This window comes from Somniosus microcephalus, chromosome 22 (genome assembly GCF_052327205.1).
Source record: "Somniosus microcephalus isolate GS21.2 chromosome 22, FLI_Smic_1.0, whole genome shotgun sequence".
Lineage (NCBI taxonomy): Eukaryota > Metazoa > Chordata > Chondrichthyes > Squaliformes > Somniosidae > Somniosus > Somniosus microcephalus.
In genome coordinates, this window is record NC_141008.1 from 20,498,745 (window position 1) to 20,523,662 (window position 24,918).

The 24,918-nt window shown below is 43.6% G+C and overlaps 1 protein-coding gene across 1 annotated transcript in view; it reads right to left on the reverse strand.

The window, feature by feature from the left end:
• Nucleotides 1–217: 217 nt before the first annotated feature.
• orai2 (ORAI calcium release-activated calcium modulator 2) overlaps nt 218–24,918 on the reverse strand; it is a 47,028-nt gene continuing 22,327 nt past the window's right edge. The window contains exon 2 of the mRNA XM_085964270.1: nt 218–3,201. Within this exon, the coding sequence (XP_085820396.1) occupies nt 2,650–3,201 (552 nt within the window). The 3' untranslated portion in view covers nt 218–2,649. The remainder of the gene's footprint in view (nt 3,202–24,918) is intronic.

The following is a 24,918-nucleotide window of genomic DNA, read 5'->3' on the forward strand; positions in this document are numbered from 1 at the left end:
TCGTCACAATTAATTAATTATTACACCAATGTAATGCGGTGTCTGCTACCCCGACTTACCCATAATCATCTTAACAAAAGCTATTTATTTTGGACAGTGGCAATGCGATGGCTGGGGAAAACAACATGGGTCGGATGTGGGAAGACAGATTACAAGGCAACAATGTTTGTGTAGTAATGCACAATAACCCAACAGTCAGAAAACACATGTTACAAAATCTGTTTGCCAATACTTTATTTCAAATATAACTTTCATTTCTCCAACAGCTACAGGACAAACACCCAAGCAGCCGCCAAGCTAGCAAAATGCTAAACGGTACCGTATACAGAGTATGTACAAGACTTGCAAGCAGAAAATACTGGTCAAGTACCAGAGGGTTTTTTTTTTACAAAAAAGGCAACATCTCATTTGCCCAGGCATCTAGTTTATAAAATTGAAAATAACAGTATGCCAACTGTTGCCCCTCTTGCGAGTTACTGTAGCTGTAAGCTTTGTAATGAAGCACAGGGAACCGAGCGGCACACTACACTTTTCTCGGACTCAAGCCACAGCTTTTGACCCCATAAAGATTAAGAAAATTAAGTGTTCACATATAAAACGCAAAAGGTCGGCATATACTGTACTTGGGAAGCTTAAGACTACACGCTGCCTGATCGAAGGAACAATCAAACCACAATAATGTTTTTAAAAAAACACAGTAGGTCACTGGTTTCAGTAACAAGGCCACAATTGTAGTAAAGTATGTTAGTGCTGTACAAGTAAACATCAAAACAGCAAACATGCAACAGTTGGTCTCTTATTTGGTGTGCGCAGTAGGGCTGAATTGGTAGCCCTCAAAATGTATATCTTACAAATCCACGAGCCTGCAAAGCAATGTGTGCACTCAGAGCTACAGAATCCTATCTCCCCCGTCCCCCAACTAAGAAATATGGATGCAGCAGCCCAATTTCCTCTTCACCCATCAATAGCCCCAAGGAAACTCAGATGTACTTCCTTCTGCGCCCCTACGTAAAAAGATTGCTCATCAGGAATTAAACACTCGAATTAGATTAGGTGCTGGATCACCCCAAACACACAGTATGCAAAAATCCTCCATGAAAAGGTAACAACCTTTATAATTACCCCCTGCTGCCCTCTGAAGAGGCAGGTAATACAGATAGGGTCCGATTTGGGGAACATTTGGATTGCTTCCATAATCATAATCAGCTCACTCTGATCACTCCAGATTTGCTGCAGATCCCATCATACAAGAAAATGTTATCATTTTTTGTAACTTATTTTAAAAGATACCTAATATTTAACATTGTGACAAATGATTGCTCCTTTATTAAAACTCAGTAATCAAAATCCTGAAACTTTAACTGAATAAGCTGAAGGGCCAAGCTCCACAGTGGAGGACAGTATAGTGGTTGAAGAGAGATGGGGAGAAGTGAGAACGTGATAAATCAAGTAGTGTTCAGATGGTGCGAAGTCTGGGTTTTAAAGTTACATTGTAAATATTTGTTCCCCTTGTTGCATGAACTATTCCCCTTGATGTCGAGAGTTTGACAGGTAATGGGAGGAGCAGGCCTCAGCTTCACTCCACATCAGCGGTGAAACTGTCTGCGGAGATCGGAACAGTTGAATACGCTGGACAACAGCGTATACATCAGGATCTAGGGCTTTAGGTTAAATAAGGTGAACCACTTGTCAGGATTTTATTAGCTTACCATTAATAATGTGGTGGTACAGTGGCACATTGCATTGGAGCATCAGTACGTGTTGCCACGGAATAGAGGGGCACAGGCTGAGCACTCACTCTGCTGAGCTCCTGATAGCATCAGCCCATAGCGGCAATGCTGCAAAGCAGAGGTCCAGTGGGAGGACATTAATAGGTAAGCCCCCACTGGGTTATCATACTCTTATGACAAGCTGGGAGCAGCATTGGATACAGTTTCGTCCTGGAGCGGCCTAGCAAGAGAAAGCAGGTTTTATTTTATAAAAGCTGCTATTAACAATTTCAGTTAAGGGTAGGGGTAGGGAGGGGAAGAATCTACTGTACAAATCTGACATTCCCGAAACATGCCAAACACCATTCCTATTTATCCTTGGATCTTCTGTTCAGTTACAGCTTTTCACGGCTGGTCTGATCCATCATTCTCTCTCTGTACGTTGCAGACGGAGCCATTTATCCAGATTCCTGACCGATGTTCAACTCCTGTACTGTAACAAAATGGTGGACTGGAGAAAACTTGGGCTCGGTCCTCATTTTAATCTGGACCGGTATCTCTAGAGCTTTTAGCCCTGTAACGAAGCAAGTTCTTTCGGGGAAGTGTCCTTTTGGTTCAAGTCACAGTTCATCGATGGCTGGCAAGGTATCAGTGCAATCTGAAGCACTTCTGTATATCCTTCAAATTCCAGTTTACATCTTAATTGTGACAAAGGGAAAGAATTGCACAAGCTTTGACAGTTTACTTCTCTTGAGACAGCGCAGCAAATACTGTAACCACAAAGACATTTAAAAGCCACAGTTGTAAACTTGGATTTCTGAAATGTAACAGTAGAGCCCATTTGGCATTTGCAATTGCGATCTAATGGGCTATAGAAGCTCAGAATCCCAGGATGGTTCGGAGTAATTCATCTTTTTTGTTGTTGCTATTTGCTACTTTTTCAAACCACTTGCAAGACCCGGTCATGACCATCCAGCTGTACCTTCAGCTTGTGCAGCTCTTCAATTTCCTGATTGTGACGCTCTGTTTTGTGCCCTACCAGCGAACGGTAAAAGTGTATGGTGAAAATCACGAAAATAAGGCCCACTGGTACCATGATAATAGTGGATGCCATCGCCGCGTTCCATCCAGTGTGGCCCCCTCCTGTCTTGACTGGACCAGTCTCACTGTCCTTCACCACAACACTGTCGACTGGCAGGAACTTGATCCAGCAAAGCAGGACCACCTCTGTGAGGAAGAGGAGGATCCCGAGCGCAGTCGAGAAGCCCCAGGCCAGCTCGATGTAGTAGTGCATGCGTTCGTGGGGTGACTCGTTGACAGAGTTGAGATTGTGGATGTTGCTGACTGCCTCCACATTAGGGAGGATGCAAGTGCTGATCAGAAGGGCAAAGAGGTGGACAGCAACCAGCACAGTGGTGCAGGCACTGAAGGCAATAAGCAGGAACTTGGGATAGTTGTACTCCATCTCCAGCTGAACTTCAACCATGGCAACCTGCAAGAAAAAAGAAAAAAGCTCGTTAAAGATTATTTGACACATACCAGCACTAGAACGGCAATCCCACATTGAAACCACAGCAAGATTAGTACGGGAAAAATCACAATGGTGAGGTACAGGGCGCTCTTCTGTGCTGAGCCAGTGCAGAGGGAGATAGTCTCTGAACTAAGCATGCTACATCAGTCCTAGATACTGTTACTGGGTGCTTCATATGGAGGGTGATCCATCCCCCAACACCCGTCACCTTGATGAACATAAAAATTCACAAGAATAAATATATTTTCCATTAGGCACGGCAATTTTTCATTTCACTTAAATGGAAATTCATAATTTTGTCTAAAACAGTGAGGATTTATTTAAGCAGAGTAGTAGTTATGAGCAATGGGTTTATTAAGATGGCAAAAATACAACATAACCATAGCACAGCAGAACATGGAAGACTACTGCTCATAGACAGCAGAGAGAATGATTAAAGTGGCCCTATTACAGAAGTCTGGGCCAGCAGGACCATGGTGCCCTGTGAACAGAGCGCTGTACAGTAAAGGGGATTAGACATGTGTCATGCCATCCATGTGAATCAATACTGGCTGCAAAGAGCATCCTACTGAGGCTGTTCTTCTTCTTAGGCAGTCCCTCAGGAACCGAGGATGACTTGCTTCCACATTAAAAAGGAGTTCACAAAAATGAGGCTGTTTACACAGCTGCTTAGTGACCCATAATAACTCCGCCAAAAGCTGCAAAGAGTAAGGAGGATGTTAAACCTTCCATGAAACTGGTAGAATGATGCGGGGATATTTCAGATTGACGTAACCAGATCTGCTGCTAGTATTTGAACTTTGCCAAGCCAGTCCTTTCAGTGTACAGTATTTACATGGGTAATGTTACAGGGTCTGGTTTATTTTAGCTCATTTTTGTCAGCAAAATTCTGGAGCTAAAAATAAAACCGCTGGTAAAACACTTAATAGGACCTGCATCCCCTAAATGTGGACTAATGCCGGCATTTTTATATGAATGAATTGCTGGGATGCTCACTCTTGGCATTCTCCAACAGCAAGTTCAATGTATGTATGTTTTTTTTTTTTTAAAACAATTTCATAAATCATCTAGAAAAAAACAAATGCATGATGAGACGTAATCGTTTCCCTGGCAATGCTGGGGTAAGATCAGGCCAATAAAAGATTTCTACTGTAAACAGGCAAAAGGGAACAAATACTGGGAATTTACCGCTTTTAGAATTGAAGACACCTAGCTGCAGGATTGAGGCTCATCATGCAGAGGTTGAAAGGAGTAGGAGAGACGAGGCAAATTACATAATCAGGTGATGTTAGGTTTTAGCCACTGAATGATTTGAGATCACTGTTCTGCCCTGTGACTCCAGTTTTCTCCTCTAGAAACATCAGATGAACTGCCAGTTTCCATTAGAAAGGAGATACACGTCCAGTATGGTCTAGCCTAAGTAAGTGACTTAATCAATACAAGGAAAACTGTCTTGGCATCCGTTAAAATATTTCCATGCCATTTTGGCTAAAGAATCTCATCTCGAGCAGGGACATCCTGTCTATACAGTTGTACAGTGGCCATGGTAGAACACCAAAACCAACTCTCCTCATATTTAACAGAACTGTTGAGCAAAGAGTCCCTCCACCTTCCCACACAGCATGGATGGAAAGTTGGTTGACGGGTGGGTGCTACTTGGATTGGAGAAGAGTTGGGAAGTGGTGTACCCCAGGGGTCAGTGCTGGGACCACTTTGGTTCTCAGCATAAACCTATAAAATTCTGTCAGGTCTGGACAGACTAGATGCAGAAAGGATGTTTCTGATGGCCGGGGAGTCCAGAACCAGGGGTCATAGTCTAAGGATAAGGGGTAAGCCATTTAGGACTGAAATGAGGAGGAATTTCTTCACCCAGAGAGTGGTGAACCTGTGGAATTCTCTGCCACAGAGGGCAGTGGAGGCCAGTTCATTAAATATATTCAAGAAGGAGTTAGATATATTTCTTGAGGCTAAAGGGATCAAGGGATATGGGGAGAAGGCAGGGACAGGGTACTGAATTTGGATGATCAGCCATGATCTCATTGAATGGCGGAGCAGGCTCGAAGGGCCGAATGGCCTACTCCTGCTCCTATCTTCGATGTTTCTATGATTTGGACAAGTACAATCTTGAAATTTACTGATGACAAAACTAAGGGGTTTTGCAAACAGCGAGGAGAACTGTAGAAGACTTCAGGAAGGCACAGACAGGTTAGCGGAATGGATAGACAGGTGGCAATTTAAGGTGGATAAGTGCGAGGTAATACACGCTGGAATGGGAGAATACACTCACTGGAATGATGCTCGAGGGTGTGGATGAACAAAGGATGAACAGACACCTAGGGGTTTAAATCCATAATCCCGAGACTGAATGTGCAGGTAGATAAAACGACATATAATGCCAAATCCATTTTATAAATAGGGTACAAGAGTTCAAAACATTGGTTAGGCCATAATTACAGTACTGTGTACAATTTTGGGCGGCCCATTATAGAAAGGATATTAAAGCCATAGATTCACCAGGCCGGTGCCAAGGATGGGAAACTAGAGTTACACAATGATAACTATCTTGAGACACTGGGATTATTTTCACTCCAGAAGAGAAGGCCAAGAAAAGATTTAGTAGCTTTTAAAATTGTTGAACGATTTTCATAGAGTGACAAAGAAAAGACGATTTCCTCGGATTGAGGAGTCAGTGACAAGGAGTCATTAATTTAAAAGTGCGAGGAGGGAAGTTAGGAGAATTGTTTTTACGCAGAGGGTTGTTGGAGCACAGAGTACTTTGCTACCGAGTCCCGTGGTGTGCAGTCTTTGGGCAGTAAAGCAAAGCACCTCAGTCTGCTGGATACAAATACAACTTCTTCAGAAGATCCCTTTCGTTTGTTGCCTTCTATTGTTCGAGGTTTCTCCCTCTAACCTATCAATTAATTCCTTGTGGGGAGAATTTTTTGAAACCAAGATGAATCCACCCTACAACAGACGTGCCCCAGCACTCCCAATCGAGAGTCCACATGGCTGAATGGGTCCAGCCACTGACTGCCGGGGGGGGGGGGGGGGGCCAAGCCGGCCTTACTGGCTCCTACTTTGAATCTTAATTTACTTCTTCAGAAGGTAATACGCCCATCATTTAAACTTCTTTTAAAGGTGAGGGCTTAACTGGCTGCACAGCTGGTGTTGATATCAGTGTGAGTTAGTGTTCTGCAGGCCCTTCAAGTAAATTAGCCCTATGTAATTCTGTATTCTAGCAAGCTGGTCCTTGCAAATCACTTAGAGTTCACTTCCCAGTGTAATTTGGGTCAAGAAATTTATCGGTAACCACACTGGAACATTGTTTCCATTACGCAGATGCTTGCAAAGTTATGTCTCGCACGCGGCGCAATTTAGGCAGTATCTCCAGTTAGTAGTTTCCAGAGTTGCAAGTACCCAAAGCAATGCCATGACTAAGCAGCAGATAAGCAATGGGATGGATAAAATAAATATAAACACCTGATCGGAATAGGAGTTACTTTGTGGAGTGCAGCATCTGTTGCTGGGTATGCAAACCTGGCCAGTGTTCTGCACCACATCCACAAACCGCAGGACGAGAAATTACCACTTAATTTGTCTTTTTGGTTGCTTTGGCGGACGGAAAGAGGAATGGTGACTAGGGCACCAGGAGAACTTAAGACGACCTACAAAAAGGATCCAATTGATTACATAAGCAAGGTTGCTCCATGAAACAATCCTCACACATTTACCAAACATTACTGCCCAGATCTGTCTATAGCAGAAGACATTCTTTGGCAAATTGGTCAACAGGCCTCTGTGCAGATGTCTCCTCCCAAATTGTACAAGCTTGGTATGCTTCTAGTGTGTGCAGGCTGTGAAGCAATCTCAGTGATGGACAGATTGTGGGGTTTGACGCTCAGCTCTGTGCCGAATAGGATGTCAAGGTTTTTGCAGTCTGGTTCAGCCTGGACAGGGAGGGAATGGAGTCAATGGCAAGGGAGCAAAGTCTGCTTCAGTTGCTGAAAACAAATGGCTTCAATCTTGTGTTCAGTTGGAGAAGGTTTTGACTTAGCGACTAATTGATGCTAGACATTTTCACACAAAGGGTAGTAGAAATCTGAAATTCTCTCCCCCCAAAAGGGTGTAGATGCTGGGGCAATTAGAGTGTTCAAGACTGAGATCGATAGATTTTTTGTTGGGTAAGGATAGAGGGATATGGAGCTAAGGCAGGTACATTGAGTTGAGGTACAGATCTGCCATGGTCTAAGTGAATGGCGGAGTGGGTTTGAGGGGCTGAATGGCCTACTCCAGTTCCCATGACCAATGAATATCCACTTCTGTGTCAGTGTGCTGTTCACAATCTAGTGCTGGTTGGCAGAGGTTGAATTGGATACTCGATGGTTTTTGATTCATTACCCGTTTTATTTGTGAGAATCTATATTAATTTAAGCAATTGAGTAGGTAAAGGAGGAAAATGACGATTTGAGTAGTGAATTGGATCATGGAAATGGATTAGAGCGGGTAGTTCTAGTTGACGATCTAGTGCCAGCAGAGACACGATGGGTTTAATGGCCTGCTTCTGTGTAGTCATTTCTATGTAAATCCCTAAAGAGGGGCCATATCAAATTTGGTTGCAAGATCAAAACAAAGTATTTGCTAAATGTGTGGCCTTATTCGGAATACTATTCTATAACTTTGATTCCAATGCGGCTATTTTCCCCTCGTAGTTAGGTGGTTTAATCAACATTAATGAACAGCAGTGAATCTATTATCTATTAAGAAATGTTGGGGTTTCACTGAAAACGTTGGATCATACAGGCAGAGAACCAGCTCCTCCATACTAACCGTGTATTTCTGTCTGATCTACAAAACGTAAGGGTCAGTTGTAACAACTTTAATATTTAAAATATCTGTAACCGTTCCAGAACAAACTGTTATTGGCTTTAAAGGCAGAATTACAGCTCACTCCAAAATGCACCAAAACAGGGTCAAAAAGTCAAAAGTCAACATTTCTTTGTGGGTGGGAAGGGAAAGGGGAGATACCCCTAGAGCAACCCCACCCCCCCAGAAAATAAACCTGAATATATAGTGCTCTCATCCCTCTTTAGAAATTTCTAGATGTGCCACAGCAAATTAAAAAATCACACTGCTCCAATACAAGTGATGAAAATATTAGGTATAACTGCAGCTTACATTACAATAAACTCATGACCCATCATAATGTGTAAACGAGACAACAGCTACAAAGATCTCAGTCTGGGAAGGCGATACATTTCATTCAAAGGGCACGGTAAAGATCAGGGTAGCAGTATTATAGCCAAAGTGAAATATTAACTGACAAGTGCAGGATTGCAAAGTTAGTGGTCATCGTATCCTGGGGCCAAGAAGTTTAAGCAGTTTTATTAAAAAAGGCTCTTTGAAAATTATATTCTATAAAGTGCGTAACAAGAACAAGGCATCCATTAATGAACGACTTATGTTCAACTGGGTGATCAGTCTGAGGAGGATCACGTCAACAAGGCAATTACAGAGCTGGTAGATCGCAGATAATTGGAAAGAATTGGTCCAGCCATAGACTGTGACAAACAGGGCTACTCAGATCCACATTGCAGGATCAAGTCAACTGCACAAGCCATCAAAATCCTTCCAGGCACAATTTTAGAAATAGAGATTAAAGGATTATTGTGCGAATATATATATATCATTTATGTATAGGTGTGCGTAAGGATCGGTTAGTAAGTATGAGTTAGTTAGTCAGTTAGCTAGTCAGCCCAACGTACAACTAAGTCCCAGGTTTAGTTCTCAGTCTGTGCTGGGTTAGCTGGTGTCTACAGGATGGCGGTAGGAATGTTACAACTGAAGTTATAGCTGGAAAACCTCAGGGTCCCTCAGGACAACAATCGGCTGGACTAAGGAGGGGGAATCAGCCAGGGCTCCTGCTACTACTGCCTCTTGTTCTAAAGTATGGGTGGGGACACTGGGGTGAGAACAGGATTGGGCTCAGCTCCAACAATACCCCACATAGTGAAACAGCCTGGTGACACTGTCGAGACTAACACACAAAGAGGCTTCAGGTGCACAAACAAAACAGGAGTACGCAAGAAGAATAGTTTACAATTTCACTAAACACAAGGAATTCTTCCCCCCGATTTAGGAGCTGGAATGATGTGAACATATTGGCTCTTGAAAGAAGCAACTGAAAAAAACTGAACACTGGAAATGTGAAATAAAAAAATGAAAATACTGGACATCTGAAACACAGGTTGACATTTTGGGCGTGTGGCCCTTTATCAGAACCCGTGATGGAAGTAGCATTTTCAGCCAGTGAGACACATATTATAACTTGCATACAAAAGCCAAAATACTGCAGATGCTGGAAATCTGAAATAAAAACAGAAAATGCTGGAAACACTCAGCAGATCAGGCAGCATCTGTGGAGAGAGAAACAGAATAAACGTTTCAGGTCGGTGATCTTACATCAGAACTGGAAAATGTTACAGATAGAACAGGTTTTAAGTAAGAATATATCTTGTATATGAATTTTTTAAAGCTGTGGAAACTCTGATTAGGGCACAGAGCAGTGTACCGAATATTTGGAATGGCAATTGGAAGACGATTTTTTATGTCAGTGAAACTGTCAAGTAAACTTTGATCTTGAATCAGTCAAGTTGAGGGTCTCCTTTGAAAGGGAAAGTGGTATTTTAAGTGTTAATTGTGTGATTGGCTCCCGGACAGATATGTTGTTCTAAACACGTCAATAATAGGTGTTTGCTCCGGTGTTGATAAATTCACTGCTCGATGTCTATAGTCCTTTGCTCCCATATAATGGCTAAACAAGCAGAGATCCATTGTGATTGTGGTTTAGGATTGGTGTCATTGTCATGGGGTAATAGACCAGTTTTTTCAATAGCCAGGTGCAGGTTAATGAGTAGCCCAGTATATTACAGTGGAGAAACAGCCCACTGCTGCCTTTCCAGGCCATGTGATGAATACATTTGTATCTCTGATCATTTATCTCATGCTGTTCGTGGGACGCTTCAAAAGTACGAAACCCAGGCAGAGAGGACCTACAGGAAGGAGGGAAGACGACAGTAGGAGCATGTTTGTGTGTGTGTGCTAGGCCGATGTAGCAGAGCCTGGTCTCCAATCGTCTTGGATCCCCCTGCCATTGGACCAAGACCTTGCTCTGTCAAGCCCGTGTGGTAGCTGGTGTTCAACAGCCACCCCACGTTAAAATAATTCACGCACAGGCATCTTCCACTCTTTAAAATGAAGTTCTGGACCTGGAACGTCAGGACCCTCATGGACAACCCCACCCACCCGCCCCTTCAACCACCGTCTGCCCCACCTGTGACAGAGACTGTAGGTCCCGCATTGGGCTCATCAGTCACCTGAAAACTCATTTTTAGTGTGGAAGCAAGTCATCCTCGGTTCCGAGGGACTGCCTAAGGAGAATAGACCAGTGCTGCTCTGCTGCTTAATGTAATCAAGCTGATGGGCATTACCAGCATCAAGGAATGTGCTTCAATTAAAAAAAATTACAACTTTCCCGTGTTCTTCAGCTTTCTAATCATCATGCTGCTACATGGGACAGGGGAGATACAACACTGCCAGCCGGGCTTACACATTCCCCAATCGTTACTGTGCCTTTTTAAGAGTTTGCCAAGAAAAGCTGGAAGAACTGTAGGTCATTTCAGAACAGTGAACTTATTCTGTACGTTGTATGATTTGTTGATCGTGCTGTATGTGTATCTTGTTTATGACTCTTCGCTTCCGCATCATTTTACATCTAAATAAACAGAACATAATTGAATCTGTATAAAGTGGTCTAGCGATGTATTTTCCACCATTCAAGGTGACGGACACATAGTGGGCACCCTGAGGATTTACCATGATGAAGGTTGATTGTCCAATAGAGTAAAGAGGCAGGTTTCAATTCATAGGAGGCTCGGTGTACTTCTGAAAACTCTCATCAAGCGGTTTACATTTGGAGATGGTTTTGGGAAACAGCCCGTACTGTAACACTACTTTTCACATGCTCTCGACCTGCTGTGCTTTCCCAGCATTTCCTGTTTAGAATGGTATGGTTGATGTCACCGAAAGTAAAAGGCAGGGCGACACCACTGTGCACACAAACATTTACTGCAAATCTCACACATTCATAGTGCCCTCACTTCCAAATAAGGAATGTTACTGGGTTTTTAACAAACAGAATCCAGGTTCCATTAAAAGGAAAGGATCTGCACATTTTTTTTTCTACTTAAACTCATCAAATAATCTTGTGAAATTTTGATTAGAAACTCAAAATGAAAGTGTCAAATATCCAAACTTATCAGTCCAATACCCAATGACAAGACAGTCACTTTCAGGAAGACTAGGCACCGCCCCAGAGCGCCAGCACCACTGAGTTAGTCAGGGATGCACAGTAATACTTGCTGTTTCAAAAAGGAATCCAGTGTCAGTGAAACAAACTCGCTTACAAGAGTGCCATAAAATCGAATACAGCAACTTTAAAGGACAGTACAATGTCTGATTAAATATAGTAGTGGGTACGTGGTAACTCAATCAACCAGTACAGGGTGATCTTCATTTTTATCCTGTAGTCTGGACTGAACTGCCAGAGCCATGTCTCAGCAAAGGAAGAAAATATCTCATGTCTTACCTCCTGCTACCAGATACTATGCTCGTGTTTGTAAAGAGTCAGTGGCAGCATTCTCGCCCGAATAAGGTCATGGGGTTCAAGCCCCACTCCAGAGACCTCAGCAAATCGTCCAGGCTGATAATTCAGTGCAGCACTGAAAGAATGCTGTTTTGTCTTTTGGATGAGATGTTAAAACGAGGTCCTGTTGTTCTTCTCAAGTAGACACATGGCACTATTCCAAGAAAACTGTGGAATTATTCTGCTGTCCTGGCCAGTGTTTCTCCCTCAACCAACTTCAACAATACAGATTAACAGCTCATTAATCTATTTGCTGTGCACAAATTGACTGCCACGTTTTCCTACATTACAACAGTGACTACAATCACCTTGTTGCTTTGGGGCATCCCGAGTATGTGAAGGATGCTATATAAATGCAAGCTTTTCTTTTAACTTATAAAATTGTGCTTTTCTCTAAGATTCATATACAGGCTGTTGAACAACAACAACAACTTGCATTTATATAGTGTCCTTAACGTGGTAAAACGTCCCAAGGCGCTTCACAGGAGCGATTATCAAACAAAATTTGACACCGAGCTACGTAAGGAGATATTAGAGCAGATAACAAAAATCATAGAATAGTGCAGCACAGAAGGAAGCCATTCAGCCCATCGAGTCTGCGCTGGCTCTTTTGACGAGCAACCCAGTTAGTCCCACTCCCGCGCTCTTTCCCCATGACCCTGCAATTTTGTCTCGTTCAAGTATTTATCCAATTCCCTTTTGAAGGCTACTATTCCAAATCCTGAACACTCGCTGCGTAAAAAAGTTTTTCCTCATGTCACCTCTGGTTCTTTTGCCAACCACCTTAAAGCTGTGCCCTCTGGTTATTGACCCTTCAGCCATTGGAAATAGTTTCTCTAAATTTACTCTATCTGAAACTCCATGATTTTAAACACCTCTATCAAATCTTCTCTGTCCTAAGGAGAACAACCCCAGCTTCTCCAGTCTATCCATGTAACTGTAATCCCTCAACCCTGGAACCATTATAGTAAATCTCTCCTGTACCCGCTCCAAAGCCTTCACATCCTTCCTAAAGTGTGGTGCCCAGAATTGGACAGAACATCCTTACAACGATTTTGAGAATAAACATTCAAAATTATAATAGCTTCCAAGATTTTGGAACCCTCAGTGGTCATTTACAAGCCTTGAGGAGTACGCCACAAACAGAACTGCCACATGCTACCAAAGCAGTGCACGATTTCATTGCGTTTCTGTTCAGGACATAAAACTGCAAGATGACGACTGCACCCAACTGCCTCTTAACCATAACCAGTCAGCCGAGTCCCAGATAACGTGTCACTAACCGGACCAACCACACTATACTTACCTCCACAACCAACATTTACACAAGCTGCAAATTTGCGTCTGGTAGCATTGCCTTTGTGTAATCCAGCCTAGTTACACACACTGAACTCCCTCAGTGTAATATTCTAATAATAACAAACATTAGCCATAAGAACATAAGAATTAGAAGGATTAGGACATTCGGCCCCTCGAGTACGCTCCACCATTCAACAAGATCATGGCCGATCCTCAACCTCAACTCCACTTTAGATAGGGCTTTAAACTAAATAGTGGGGGGGGGGGGGGGGGAGGTTCAGGTGAAGGGGAATTTCGAAAGTTAGAGAGAAAGGAGGAGGCAATAATGCAGGGTAGCGATAGGGGTAATGAGAACCAGAGTATGACAGGAAGAGACAGAGCGTACAAACTTAAGAGTGCACCAGCAAATAGAGTTAGAGTAGAGAAAAATGGTAAAAATACAAAATTAAAGGCTCTTTATCTGAATGCACACAGCATTCGTAACTAGATAGATGAGCTGACGGCACAAATAGAAATAAATGGGTGTGAAATAGAAATGGTAGATGCATTACTGGTCATCTTCCAAAATTCTATAGAATCTGGAACAGTTCCCATGGATTGGAGGGTAGCTAATGTAACCCCACTATTTAAAAAAGGTGGTAGAGAGAAAACGGGGAATTATAGACCGGTAAGCCTGACATCGGTAGTGGGGAAAATGCTAGAGTCCATTATAAAAGATGTAATAGCAGAGCACTTGGAAAACAGTGACAGGATCGGGCAAAGTCAACATGGATTTACAAAAGGTAAATCATGCTTGACTAATCGATTGGAATTTTTTGAGGATGTAACTGGTAGAATAGATAAGGGAGAACCAGAAGGCTTGGTCAAAGAGGTCGGTTTTAAGGAGCGCCTTAAGGGAGGAGAGCGAGATAGAGAGGTGGAGAGGTTTAGGGAGGGAATTCCGGAGCCTAGGGCCTAGGCAGCTGAAGGCACAGCCACCAATGGTGGAGCAATTAAAATCGGTGATGCGCAAGAGGCTAGAATTAGAGGAGGACAGAGATCTCAGAGGATTGTATGGCTGAAGGAGGTTACAAAGATAGGGAGGGGCGAGGCCATGGAGAGATTTGAAAAGGATGAGAATTTTAAAATCGAGATGTTGCCAGGCCGGGAGTGAGTGTAGGTCAGCGAGCACGAGGTGATGGGTGAACAGGACTTGGTGCAAGTTAGGACATGGGCAGCAGAGTTTTGGATCAGCTCAAGTTTATGTAGGATGGAAGCTCGGAGGCCGGTCAGGAGAGCATTGGAACGCAGAATTATATAATATATAGTCCATTAGTTTAACCCTATATTTGGAAAATAGCAAAATACAGTAGCAGGTTATGATCAACTCTGTATATGATTGAACTCGATTTCCCCCTTCCCATTTACTGTAAATGGGCTTCGCTTTCCTAAGCTGTACAATTATTTCAGTATTGGTGCTGGGAGTTTATAAATCAGTGAATTCAGCAAACCAAATCTGGCTCAGTATGGGTGCGGTAACAGATGGGAAATAAGTACTTCCTTGACAGGGTCGATATATTCTAAAAACATTTTTAAAAAATCATGAAAGTTTTACCAACCTCACTCATATTATAAATTTATAAGCAACATGAAACGCAATTTGAAAGTCCAGTTAAACATGAAGGAGCTTGGTAGCTTGCCAACTGTCACTTTGTTTCTGCCATCTCAGCCTTTTGCTACCCATTATTATTATGGCTCTCATGATAACTTAGATTTAAGTGAACCGATTTTTATCCTGCTGGAAATGGCGCATGCATGACGTACTTGAGAACAGGACCAGGCTCGGATACTGCTGTGGGTCAATAATCTGCCAACACTCGTTGTCCAAGCATACTTGGAAAAAAGACAGACAGAGCTGTTGAATGAGTCACTGGAGGTCAGTTGGAGTTTGTGGACCTGTGCCCCAGCAAGAGAGGAGAGAAAATTAAAATGTGGAAAATATCCTTATTGCGCTCTCTGGTGAAGTAGGTTTCAAATACACAGAAATGATTATTTTTGTTGAAACCCCGATTTCAGACATGGCCCCCAGATGTCAATAATGTTCCAGCACCAATGAACATCGTCCTTTCTACCGGGTCTAACAGGCCATCCTGTACCACGCTGAACATGATCTTACATAGCTTGTCAAAAGCTCCTGTAAGATCATGGGGCTCTATAAATCTCAAATGGACTTTCTCCTTTCAACCGCGAAGCACTACACTTATTCCCAACCTGCTGAAAATCTAAAAGTGCAGTGTTGCAGCTGACATTGCACAAGTGTTTTTCAGTTTCTAAACAGTGATTCGTACACTGGTTCAACTTTTTTGACTTGTACTAAAGCTACAAATATAAAGTAACTTATATATTGGATCTTACAGTAACCCTGTATTCTAGAAACATGGTTAGTTTTATGATAAACTAGCTTAAAATGATGATACTCCATTCAGCTCTCCAAAGAGTTAAAGAAGGTAACTTTTTAGGTAATTTAACAGTACAGTAGATAATTACCAGCAAGTGCTGTAAATGGAAATAACCCACAGATCACCTTTATATCTACAGTTCAAGGAAAAAACATGCAAACATTTTTGTTCCCAAGGATCCATTATCCCATTTCCTTCAACAAATGCTGCAACAAACAGGCTTTAGTATAAAATATAAATGAAGGGGCAGCGACCAGGGCACCAGCACGGTTAAAATGGTTAAAAATAAAAGACAATGCAAACCCAGAGGCAGTGATTAGCTGATGCCAAGCTAGAGTTTTAAAAGGCGGTAGATTGCGAGAAGGGGAGACTGAGTGTCACAGACTTGAGGTTCTGGGAAACGATGAGCTAGAGTAGGGGATGGTGCAGTCTTGGGTTCAATGAGAATACAGGGAGAATGAAAAGCACGTGGGATGGCAGATATGGAGCTTAAGCTCCAAAGGACAATCAGCGTGGTAATGTCAATAGAATAGTGACAAGAAAGGTTGCAAAGGAGAGAGGGGAGGGCTGGAGATTCAAAAGGAGATTTTTTTTTTTGAGCAGGTGTCATTGGTTAACCAATTTTATTCAATGCAAGAACTGAAATTCTCTTCTTACAAATACTCATTACATCTAAAATAAAAACAGAAAATGCTGGGAACACACTGCAGGTCAGGCAGCATCTGTGGCGAGAAACATAACATAGGGTTAACCTTTCAGTGTTTCCAGCATTTTCTGTTTTCATTTCAGATTTCTAGCATCTGCAGCATTGTACATTTTGTTCTATTACATCTAATCTGTACTGGGCAAAGAAAGCAGTATAGGTGGCTGGACAACCTAGTAAAAGACTAAATCTGACAATTAGCTCAGTCCACGGTGCATCACAGGGGATAGCGTTGAGTGACGCGATGGTTGACCAATCGGTGCGTCACGGGGGGCGTTCCATTGCGTGTGTGGGCGGGCCTAATCCTTCTGAGCTGAGGGGAGTGGCCGCCATCTTGATTCCTAACTATTAATTTATTTTTACCACTTTCTGTGTGTTTATTTTGAAATATAGATTTCCAGCAAAAAAAAAGTTGGTTTTAAAAGAAAAAAAAATCCTTTTGCAAAGGGGACTTGGCTTCCCCCCCCCCGGCGGTGGATGAGCTGCCTGCAGGCCTCAGGCCTCGAAGCCTCGGCCTCTCCAGCCACGCCCGAGCTAGGCACCGCCCGTCCCGCTGGGCCCGATTCCAAACCAGCGGCCCGCGATCGCCACCATCTTGGTAAAGGCTGGCGGGGCAGGAGACACCGAGCGCGTGAACGTCGGTGGCGGCCCAGAGCGGGACCTGAGCTAAGGTGAGTCCTGCCGGGCCTCACGCGCTACGCGGAAGGAAGACGCACAGGAGTCTGGGAATTGTAGTTTCCTGGGCTCGGGCTCTGCGGGCCGTTGAGGTGAGTGGCGGAAAATCGCCAATCTAGCATTGTCATAGCGGGAGGAGCGAGCGCGCGCCCCAAACTGAGCAGAGCAATCCAAGAGAAACAAGTCCACAAAAACCCCACCACCCTTTCTGCGGGGCAGGTGGGGGAAAATGAGGGTTGGAATTAAACAGCGGGGCGGGCAAGTAAAAGGGGGAGCGACATCTTATATAAACATGGTACCTTCCCCCTCCTCCGGATTCTTGAAGCTCCAGCACTCGCGTCTCTGCTCGAACACGGGAGCGAGGGCGGACTGCATTAATCTAGACAAACACTGCAAGAACCCCGTCAATCATCCTCACTTAAAGGGGCCAGCCCACCCTGACCCCCCGCACCTCCAACTTCTGATTTAATCACTCCCATTCTCTCGTGCTCTTCTTCAAATCATGCCCAGTCATATTTTATTCCCACCCGAGGGCAAACGGACCCCTGCTTTAACGTCTCATCCACAAAGATCCAGACATCAGGGACCCAGAATAAATTTCACACTAGGAACAACTGAAATTGAACAAACCACTAACTACACATACTTGGGCTTAAAAATCAGCTCTACGGGAAATTTTCATCTGGCTGTGAATGAACTGAAAGAGAAAGCTAGAAGGGCTTTCTACGCCATTAAAAAATCAATCCAAATAGAAATCCCAATTAGCATTTGGCTCAAAATTTTTAAATCAGTAATTGAACCAATTGCACTCTATGGCAGTGAGGTGTGGGGACCGCTAACACAAGAAGAATTTGCAAAATGGGACAAACACCCAATTGAGATCCTACATGCAGAATTCTGTAAAGGTATCCTCCGGACTCAAAGGAAAACCGTAAACAATGCATGCAGGGCAGAACTAGGCCAATATCCATTAATAATTACTATCCAAAAAAGAGCCACCAAATTTTGGAAACACCTAAAAATGAGCAACCCCCACTGCTATCATTACAAAGCCCTGAAATGCCAAGAGAGGACCATAATACATAGAACAGAATGCAGGGCTGTGGGACAGGGCAGGGGAATGGGACTAATTGTTTAGCTCTTTCAAAGAGCCGGCGCAGGTATGATGGGCCGAACGGCCTCCTGTGCTGTATGATTCTATGATAACGGTGCAGCTGGAGGCAATTAATGCTCGTGCTTGTGGGGAGCACAGAAATATTTGGAGAAATTGTGTTGAGGTAGCATTGGCCAAGTCACTGATTTCCCATAGCTTAATGCTTCTCCTCCTTCTCTTCTTAGGCAGTCCCTCGGAACCGAGGATGACTTGCTTCCACATTAAAAATGAGTTCTCAGGTGACTGATGAGTCCAATGTGGGACCTACAGTCTCTGTCACTGGTGGGGCAGACGGTGGTTGAAGGGGCGGGTGGGTGGGGTGCTTGGGTTTTCCTCATGTCGCCCCTGGTTTTTTTTGCCAACAAAGGAAGTGTTTTCCATTCACAGTACTCCCAGATAGGATTACCCTCTCCTTTAACAACTCTCAGTCCGATTGCGTGTCAAAGTATTTGGAGGTGTTCCCTCATGTTGGGTGAACCATTAAATTTACTGTTGATTAATGGGAAGGAGCCAAAAGCTGGGGGCTTCCCCCTTCCCCCCAAACTCTTGTTTATTTCAGAATTTATTTTGAACCATATGAAGGGAAGCTGTATTCAAGATAGGTCCATGAAAATTGCTCGACGAGGAGTCTGGATCAAGCAGGAGACAGAAGGCAACCACAGTAATTTACAACTGCGAATTTATACTTGAGCAGCAACTTGCATCTACTGCGTCAGGAGATTCGGCCCAAAGGTTGGCTTTGATCATTCGAAACTTGCTACATCTATAATGATATAAGCAGAAGGCTAATGACCAGATATTATGTCCCTGTAGCAACCCAATTCCTGCCTGCCAGTACATGCTAGGTTAGCTCCAGTTAATGACACACTGCACCTCAAGCAGTACTTAAGTACTTATAAGGGATTATATAGGAGTTAACCCAAGCACCAGCTTGTATTTGGGATTTCCTTACCACAGCCTGTACTTTGCAGAGAGACAAAAAAACAATAATTACAAGTGCAAATGTTTTTCTATCTATTTATAGTGACAGCTCTCCTGACAACAAGGGATGGGCCAAGGCTCTTTTCATGTCTTTTAACTTTTCTAATGTAAATATACTGTGTGGTATCGTACTAAGCCATAGCATTTTACACTTGTGTAACATCCATCACAAAGTAAACATCACAAAGTGCTTTCCAGGAGATTAGAGGGCACTAAGCAGGAAGTGGGAGATAACTGAAGATGTGGCTGAAGAGGTAGGTTTTAGGAAGGTCATGTAAAGACTGCCACTGATAATAGATTGGGGGGCAGGGGGGGGGGGGCAGGAAACCGAAGTATATAGTAGGCCACAGCAGGAGCAGCAGAGGGTATGCACAAGACACAAGGCTTCAAGAAACTGCTGAATTGGGGTGAAGTGAGGCCACTGTGGGATTTTAAAAAGGTTTTGAAGTCGATGGGGTGGGATATGGGGAGCCAATCCAGCTCGGACACAGCTGGGTTGATGGTTTTATGCATTTTAGTAGAGTAGAATATTAGCGTCAGAATTCTGGACAAGTTGGAGTTTATTTTGGGCTGAGCTCAAAATGGCTGTATTGAGCGCTTTGGAGAAATCAAGCCACACGATGACTAAAATGAGGATTTCAGCAGAGGTAGGTGATGTTGTAAAAGTGGAAGTGGGCAATCTTGGGGACAGACCAGATGCGAGGTTTGAAGCTCAGCACATGGTCGAACATGATACTAAGGCTTTGTATACTTATACTTATTCAACCCGAGCAAGAAAAGATGTAAGATTTTGGGTGGAAGCCGAACGGAATGGCTTCCACCTTGATAATTTTACCAACTTGTCTGAAAGGCAGTCAGTAGTCATAGAGTCAAGGACTGCAGTGATGAGGTAAAATTGAATTTCAATGGCATGCATATGAAAGGAGACCTTGTGTTCTGGGATGAGCTAACAAGGAAAGGGAATACACATTAAATGGTAGGACACAGTAGTGTGGAGGAACAAAGGGACCTTGGAGTGCATGTACACAGAACCCTGAAGGTAGCAGGCCAAGTAGTTAAGGTGGTTAAGACGACATACGGAATGCTTGCCTTTATTAGCCGTGGTACAGAATACAAGAGCAGGGGGGTTATGCTTCAACTGTATAAAACATTAGTTAGGCTTCAGCTAGAGTACTGCGTGCAGTTCTGGTCACCACATTACAGGAAAGATGTGATTGCACTAGAGAGGGTACAGAGGAGATTTACAAGGATGTTGCTGGGAGTAGAGAATCTTAGCTATGAGGAAAGACTGGATAGGCTGGGTTTGTTTTCCTTGGAACAGAGGAGGCTGAGGGGAGACCTTATTGAGGTGTATAAAATTATGAGGGGTATAGATAAAGTGGCTAGAAAGGACCTATTTCCCTTAGCAGAGGGGTCAAAAACCAGGGGGCATAGATTTAAAGTAATTGGTGGAAGGTTTAGAGGGGATCGGAGGGGAAATTTCTTCACCCAGAGGGTTGTGCAGGTCTGGAACTCACTGCCTGAAAGGGTGGTAGAGGCAGGAACCCTAACCATATTTAAAAAGTACTTGGATGTGCAGTTGGGATGCTTTAACCTGCAGGGCTACGGACCAAGAGCTGGGAAGTGGGATTAGGCTGGATAGCTCTTTGTTGGCCGGCGCGGACATGATGGGCCAAAATGGCCTCCTTCCGTGCTGTAATATTCTATGATTCTATGATGTTGGCGAGGGGCAGCATGTGGATGAGGTATTGGAGGGCGCCATCATAACACAATGGAGATAACTATGCAAGGATGGGAGAAGCCAATCCAAGGAGAGGTACTGATTATATTGCACCATGCAGAGTGCTATAATAGAACAATGTCATGGAGGAGGTCCACAGAAAAGTGGAGGTGGGCCAGAGGTGAACAAGAATGGAGTGGTTGACTGGTGAAAGTTACAGAGAAAACAAGGATCATGGGAGAGGGATGGTGCACCATGGTTACTTTCACATAGGATATCATTGTCATCTTTGATCAGGATGGTCTTGATGCTGTGAGTGGGACAGGAACCAAAGTGAAGGGATTAAAATAAGGAGATGTAGATGCAAGTTTGGTGGCAATAATACTTTTAAGGACCTAAAAGAGCAAGGAGAGGTTCGAGATGGGCTGGTAGAAGCAGATGATAGATGTCAAGAGTAGGATTTCTAAAGAAGGGATGATAATTGCATTTTTGATGGGTGGGACAAGTCTGAGAAAAGAGAGAGGTTAGTGAAGTTGGGAAGCACTGGGCTAAGGAGAGGTCGTTCATTGGTCATAGAGTTATACAGCACAGAAAGAGGCCCTTCGGCCCATCGTGTCCACGACGGCCATCAAGCTCCGTCTATTCTACTCCCATTTTCCAGCACTGGGTCCGTAGCCTTGTATGCTATGGCGTTTCAAGTGCTCATCTAAATGCTTCTTGAATGGTCATGTGCTGAGTCAAAGGGATTTGCGGAAGAGGAGAAGGCAAATGATATCCTAACTTTTGGAACCAAAGAAATCCTTGAGCTTCTAGAAACATAGAAGATAGGAGCAGGGGTAGGCCATTCGGCCCTTCGAGCCTGCTCCGCCATTCAACGAGATCATGGCTGATCATCCAAACCCTAGCACCCGGTCCCTACACCGACAGCCATCCCACACAAGCCCTATCCCCGTAACCCCACGTATTTAATCCCCCCTAACACTAAGGGCCAATTTTTATCATGGCCAATCAACCTAACCCGCACATTTTTGGACTGTGGGAGGAAACCGGAGCACCCGGAGGAAACCCACACAAACACGGGGAGAATGTGCAAACTCCACACAGACAGTCACCCAAGGCCGGATTTGAACCCGGGTCCCTGGCGCTGTGAGGCAACAGTGCTAACCACTATGCCACCGTGCTGCCCCACGGTGGCATAGTGGATGTGGGAGTTGAGGATAAAGGAGGGCCGTGTAGACCAGAAGATCTCAGATTCACTATTTGGTGTGTGCTGAATTAGCTCATCTCAGGTACGGCTGCATTTGGGGTGCTACAATTGGCTGCAGCAGCATTGGTTAGGAAGTAGAAAAAAATAAATCAAGCATCGTTCTCACTCCTGATTGCTAGGTGTGCCCATCTGGGTGCTGGGTTAGGACATGACTAGGCTCGGCTATGATATCCTCAGTAGATGAACAACCTGCCAATAATCAGTTCCTAGGCTCACACATGAAGGCTAAGGTACTGCTGGCACCCCCTGGAATAGCAACCCAGCAGGAGTCATCAGAGACAGGGGGAAATAGATTTAGTGAGGGTTCGTTGGATTAGGCAATAAGAAATCTTAATTTCATTTTTTCCTGTAGTTCTATATTACATAAATTTGTTCTATTAAACTCTAGAGTTAAGCATACCAGGATTTATCTGTTTAAATGAATCGAGTTCCAGGATGTGTCCTGTTACTTTAATTCTCATCCGATGCCAAATACATATACAATGCCCAACAGGCTGCTTGTGTTGGACAGTTATTAATGAGCAATCGCGAAACCAGGAAGGCACACTGTACTGTACAGAGCACCACCAACATGGAAATGCTGCTGACCCGAGGTTTCCCCGACAAGGAGACACCATTGCATTTGTAGCGCACTTCGTGAAGAAAATGTTTCAGAGCACTCAAGATGCAATAGGGCAATGTCCAAGATAAATAAAACAAAATATTTCGGGGGGGGGGGAAAAGAGCTCTAAAAAGCATCGCCAAATGCTTTTGAAGGTAGGAAAGGAGGTTGTGAGTTCCAAAGGGCAAGGACAGATTGACAGGAAGAACGGGCTCCAATGCTGGAAGAAGCAGGAAATGAGCAGTAATCTTGGGGGAGCGGGAGTTGCCTGTAGGGGATGTAAAGCTGCAGGAGCTCACTCAAGCAGCGTGGGGCAAGGCCATGGAGGGATCTGAAAATAAGGACAAGAATTTTGAAGTTGACTTGCTGAGGGATTGGTCAGTGGAGCTTGGCAGGGACAAAGCGATGGGTGCGCAGGATAAGACATGGGCTACTGAATTTTGAATGAGTTGGAGTTTGTGAAAGGTACAGGCAAAAATTAGCAAGCAGAAAGTTGGACAAGTCAATCCTTGAGATGATGAAAGCTTTGATTAGGGTTTTAGCAGTTGCGAGGGAGGTGGGGACATAGATGGGTAATGCTCCAGAACTTAATGAAGGTAGTCTTGCCAACAGGATCAGACATTGAACTTAGTATTGAAAAGGATGTCGAGGTCGCACATGACCAGCTTAAGCCTGATGCAGTAACTGGGAAGTCGATCCTGCTGAATTGGATAAGAGGCGTAACTTTTGCTAATGTTTCTCACAGATGTCCCTTTCGTACGATACTTCATCATTATTAAGAGCTACAGTTTATCTTCAGTTATTAATGAAGTTGAGCACACATTTCTAAACATATACAAATCTAGATTTTCCTATGATGCCCATTTTTGGGGAAAGAGGGATGAGGTGCAGCAACAGAAGAGAAACTGCCCAGGCCCATCTTGCTGCTCAACCCTAGCTGCCTCACTGCGAGAACTTTGTCAGTTCTTGATGAGTTTGATGATAACCCAAAGTACCATGCGGAAAGCAGTACGAGATAGGATCTAGCCATCAAATCTCGACTCTGTGCATCTCCAGTAAGTGAAAAGAATGACTTGCATGAGCAAAAGAATATAACCATATTTATGAGTTCTGTTTAATACGGTCACCTGTTAATTTTACTTTACAGGAACAAGTAAGTGTCTCCCCTCTCTGCTACAACCCTCTTTCCGTTCAACCAAATACAATCTCACACTGTATATTTACAGTTACACAGTGAGAGGAAGATTTCCTGTAGAATATTTTTGACTATCACAATATTACTGTGGGTACAAGTGTATTTACAGTACCACTAAATGGCAGAGACCACAACAAGCTGTACAGAAAATGCTTAAGCCCATCTCAGCTCTCAAACTTGACACCCTTGAAAGAAGGGGTGCATTTAGGTAAGCGAGAATCACTAAATGGAGCGTCCCACCGGAGAGGGGGAATTGTAAGCAACAGTGAGCTCCTCTGATGGCTCAATGGGTCAAGGCACCACTGAGTACAGTACAGAATTGCTGCAGTTCTGTATGTCCTGATTCCCTTAACCAGATCATTCCATGAAGTGAGAATGATCGCCTGATCAACAATTTTAGTCTGTTGCAATAAACATAAACTGAGAGATACAAGATACAAATATACATCCAATTGAAATGAAAATTGCAGCAATATGAAACACAGTATGAAATATTTATTAAAAATTACATTTAACAGAAATAGGATTTGTCTTTATTCTTGTACAGTTCAAATTTCAATGGTTTAAAACAGAGGCTGATCTTTTCACTCAAGTATCCTAATCATGAATCAGCTACACGCCATCGGCATGAAATAGGCAGGATTTCCGGATAGAGGACTCGAGTTATGAAGGGAGCAGTTTGATTAAAATGTTAATTGACGCAACAAGTCTGAAGAAACTGTAATTTCCGATTGTTAGCTGTTACAATGAGAGGGCTGTTATGACAGGAAAGCCGGCAGTTGCAAGCTATTATCCTGCTCTACCAAGGTTTGAAGGCTCAATGATTTGTTTTCCTAACTGTTTCAGATAGCTTGAACTTAAAGGAAATACATCCTTAATAAAAAGCGCTTTACAGCCAATGAAGTATTTTTTTGAAGTGTAGTCACTGTTATAATATAGGAAACG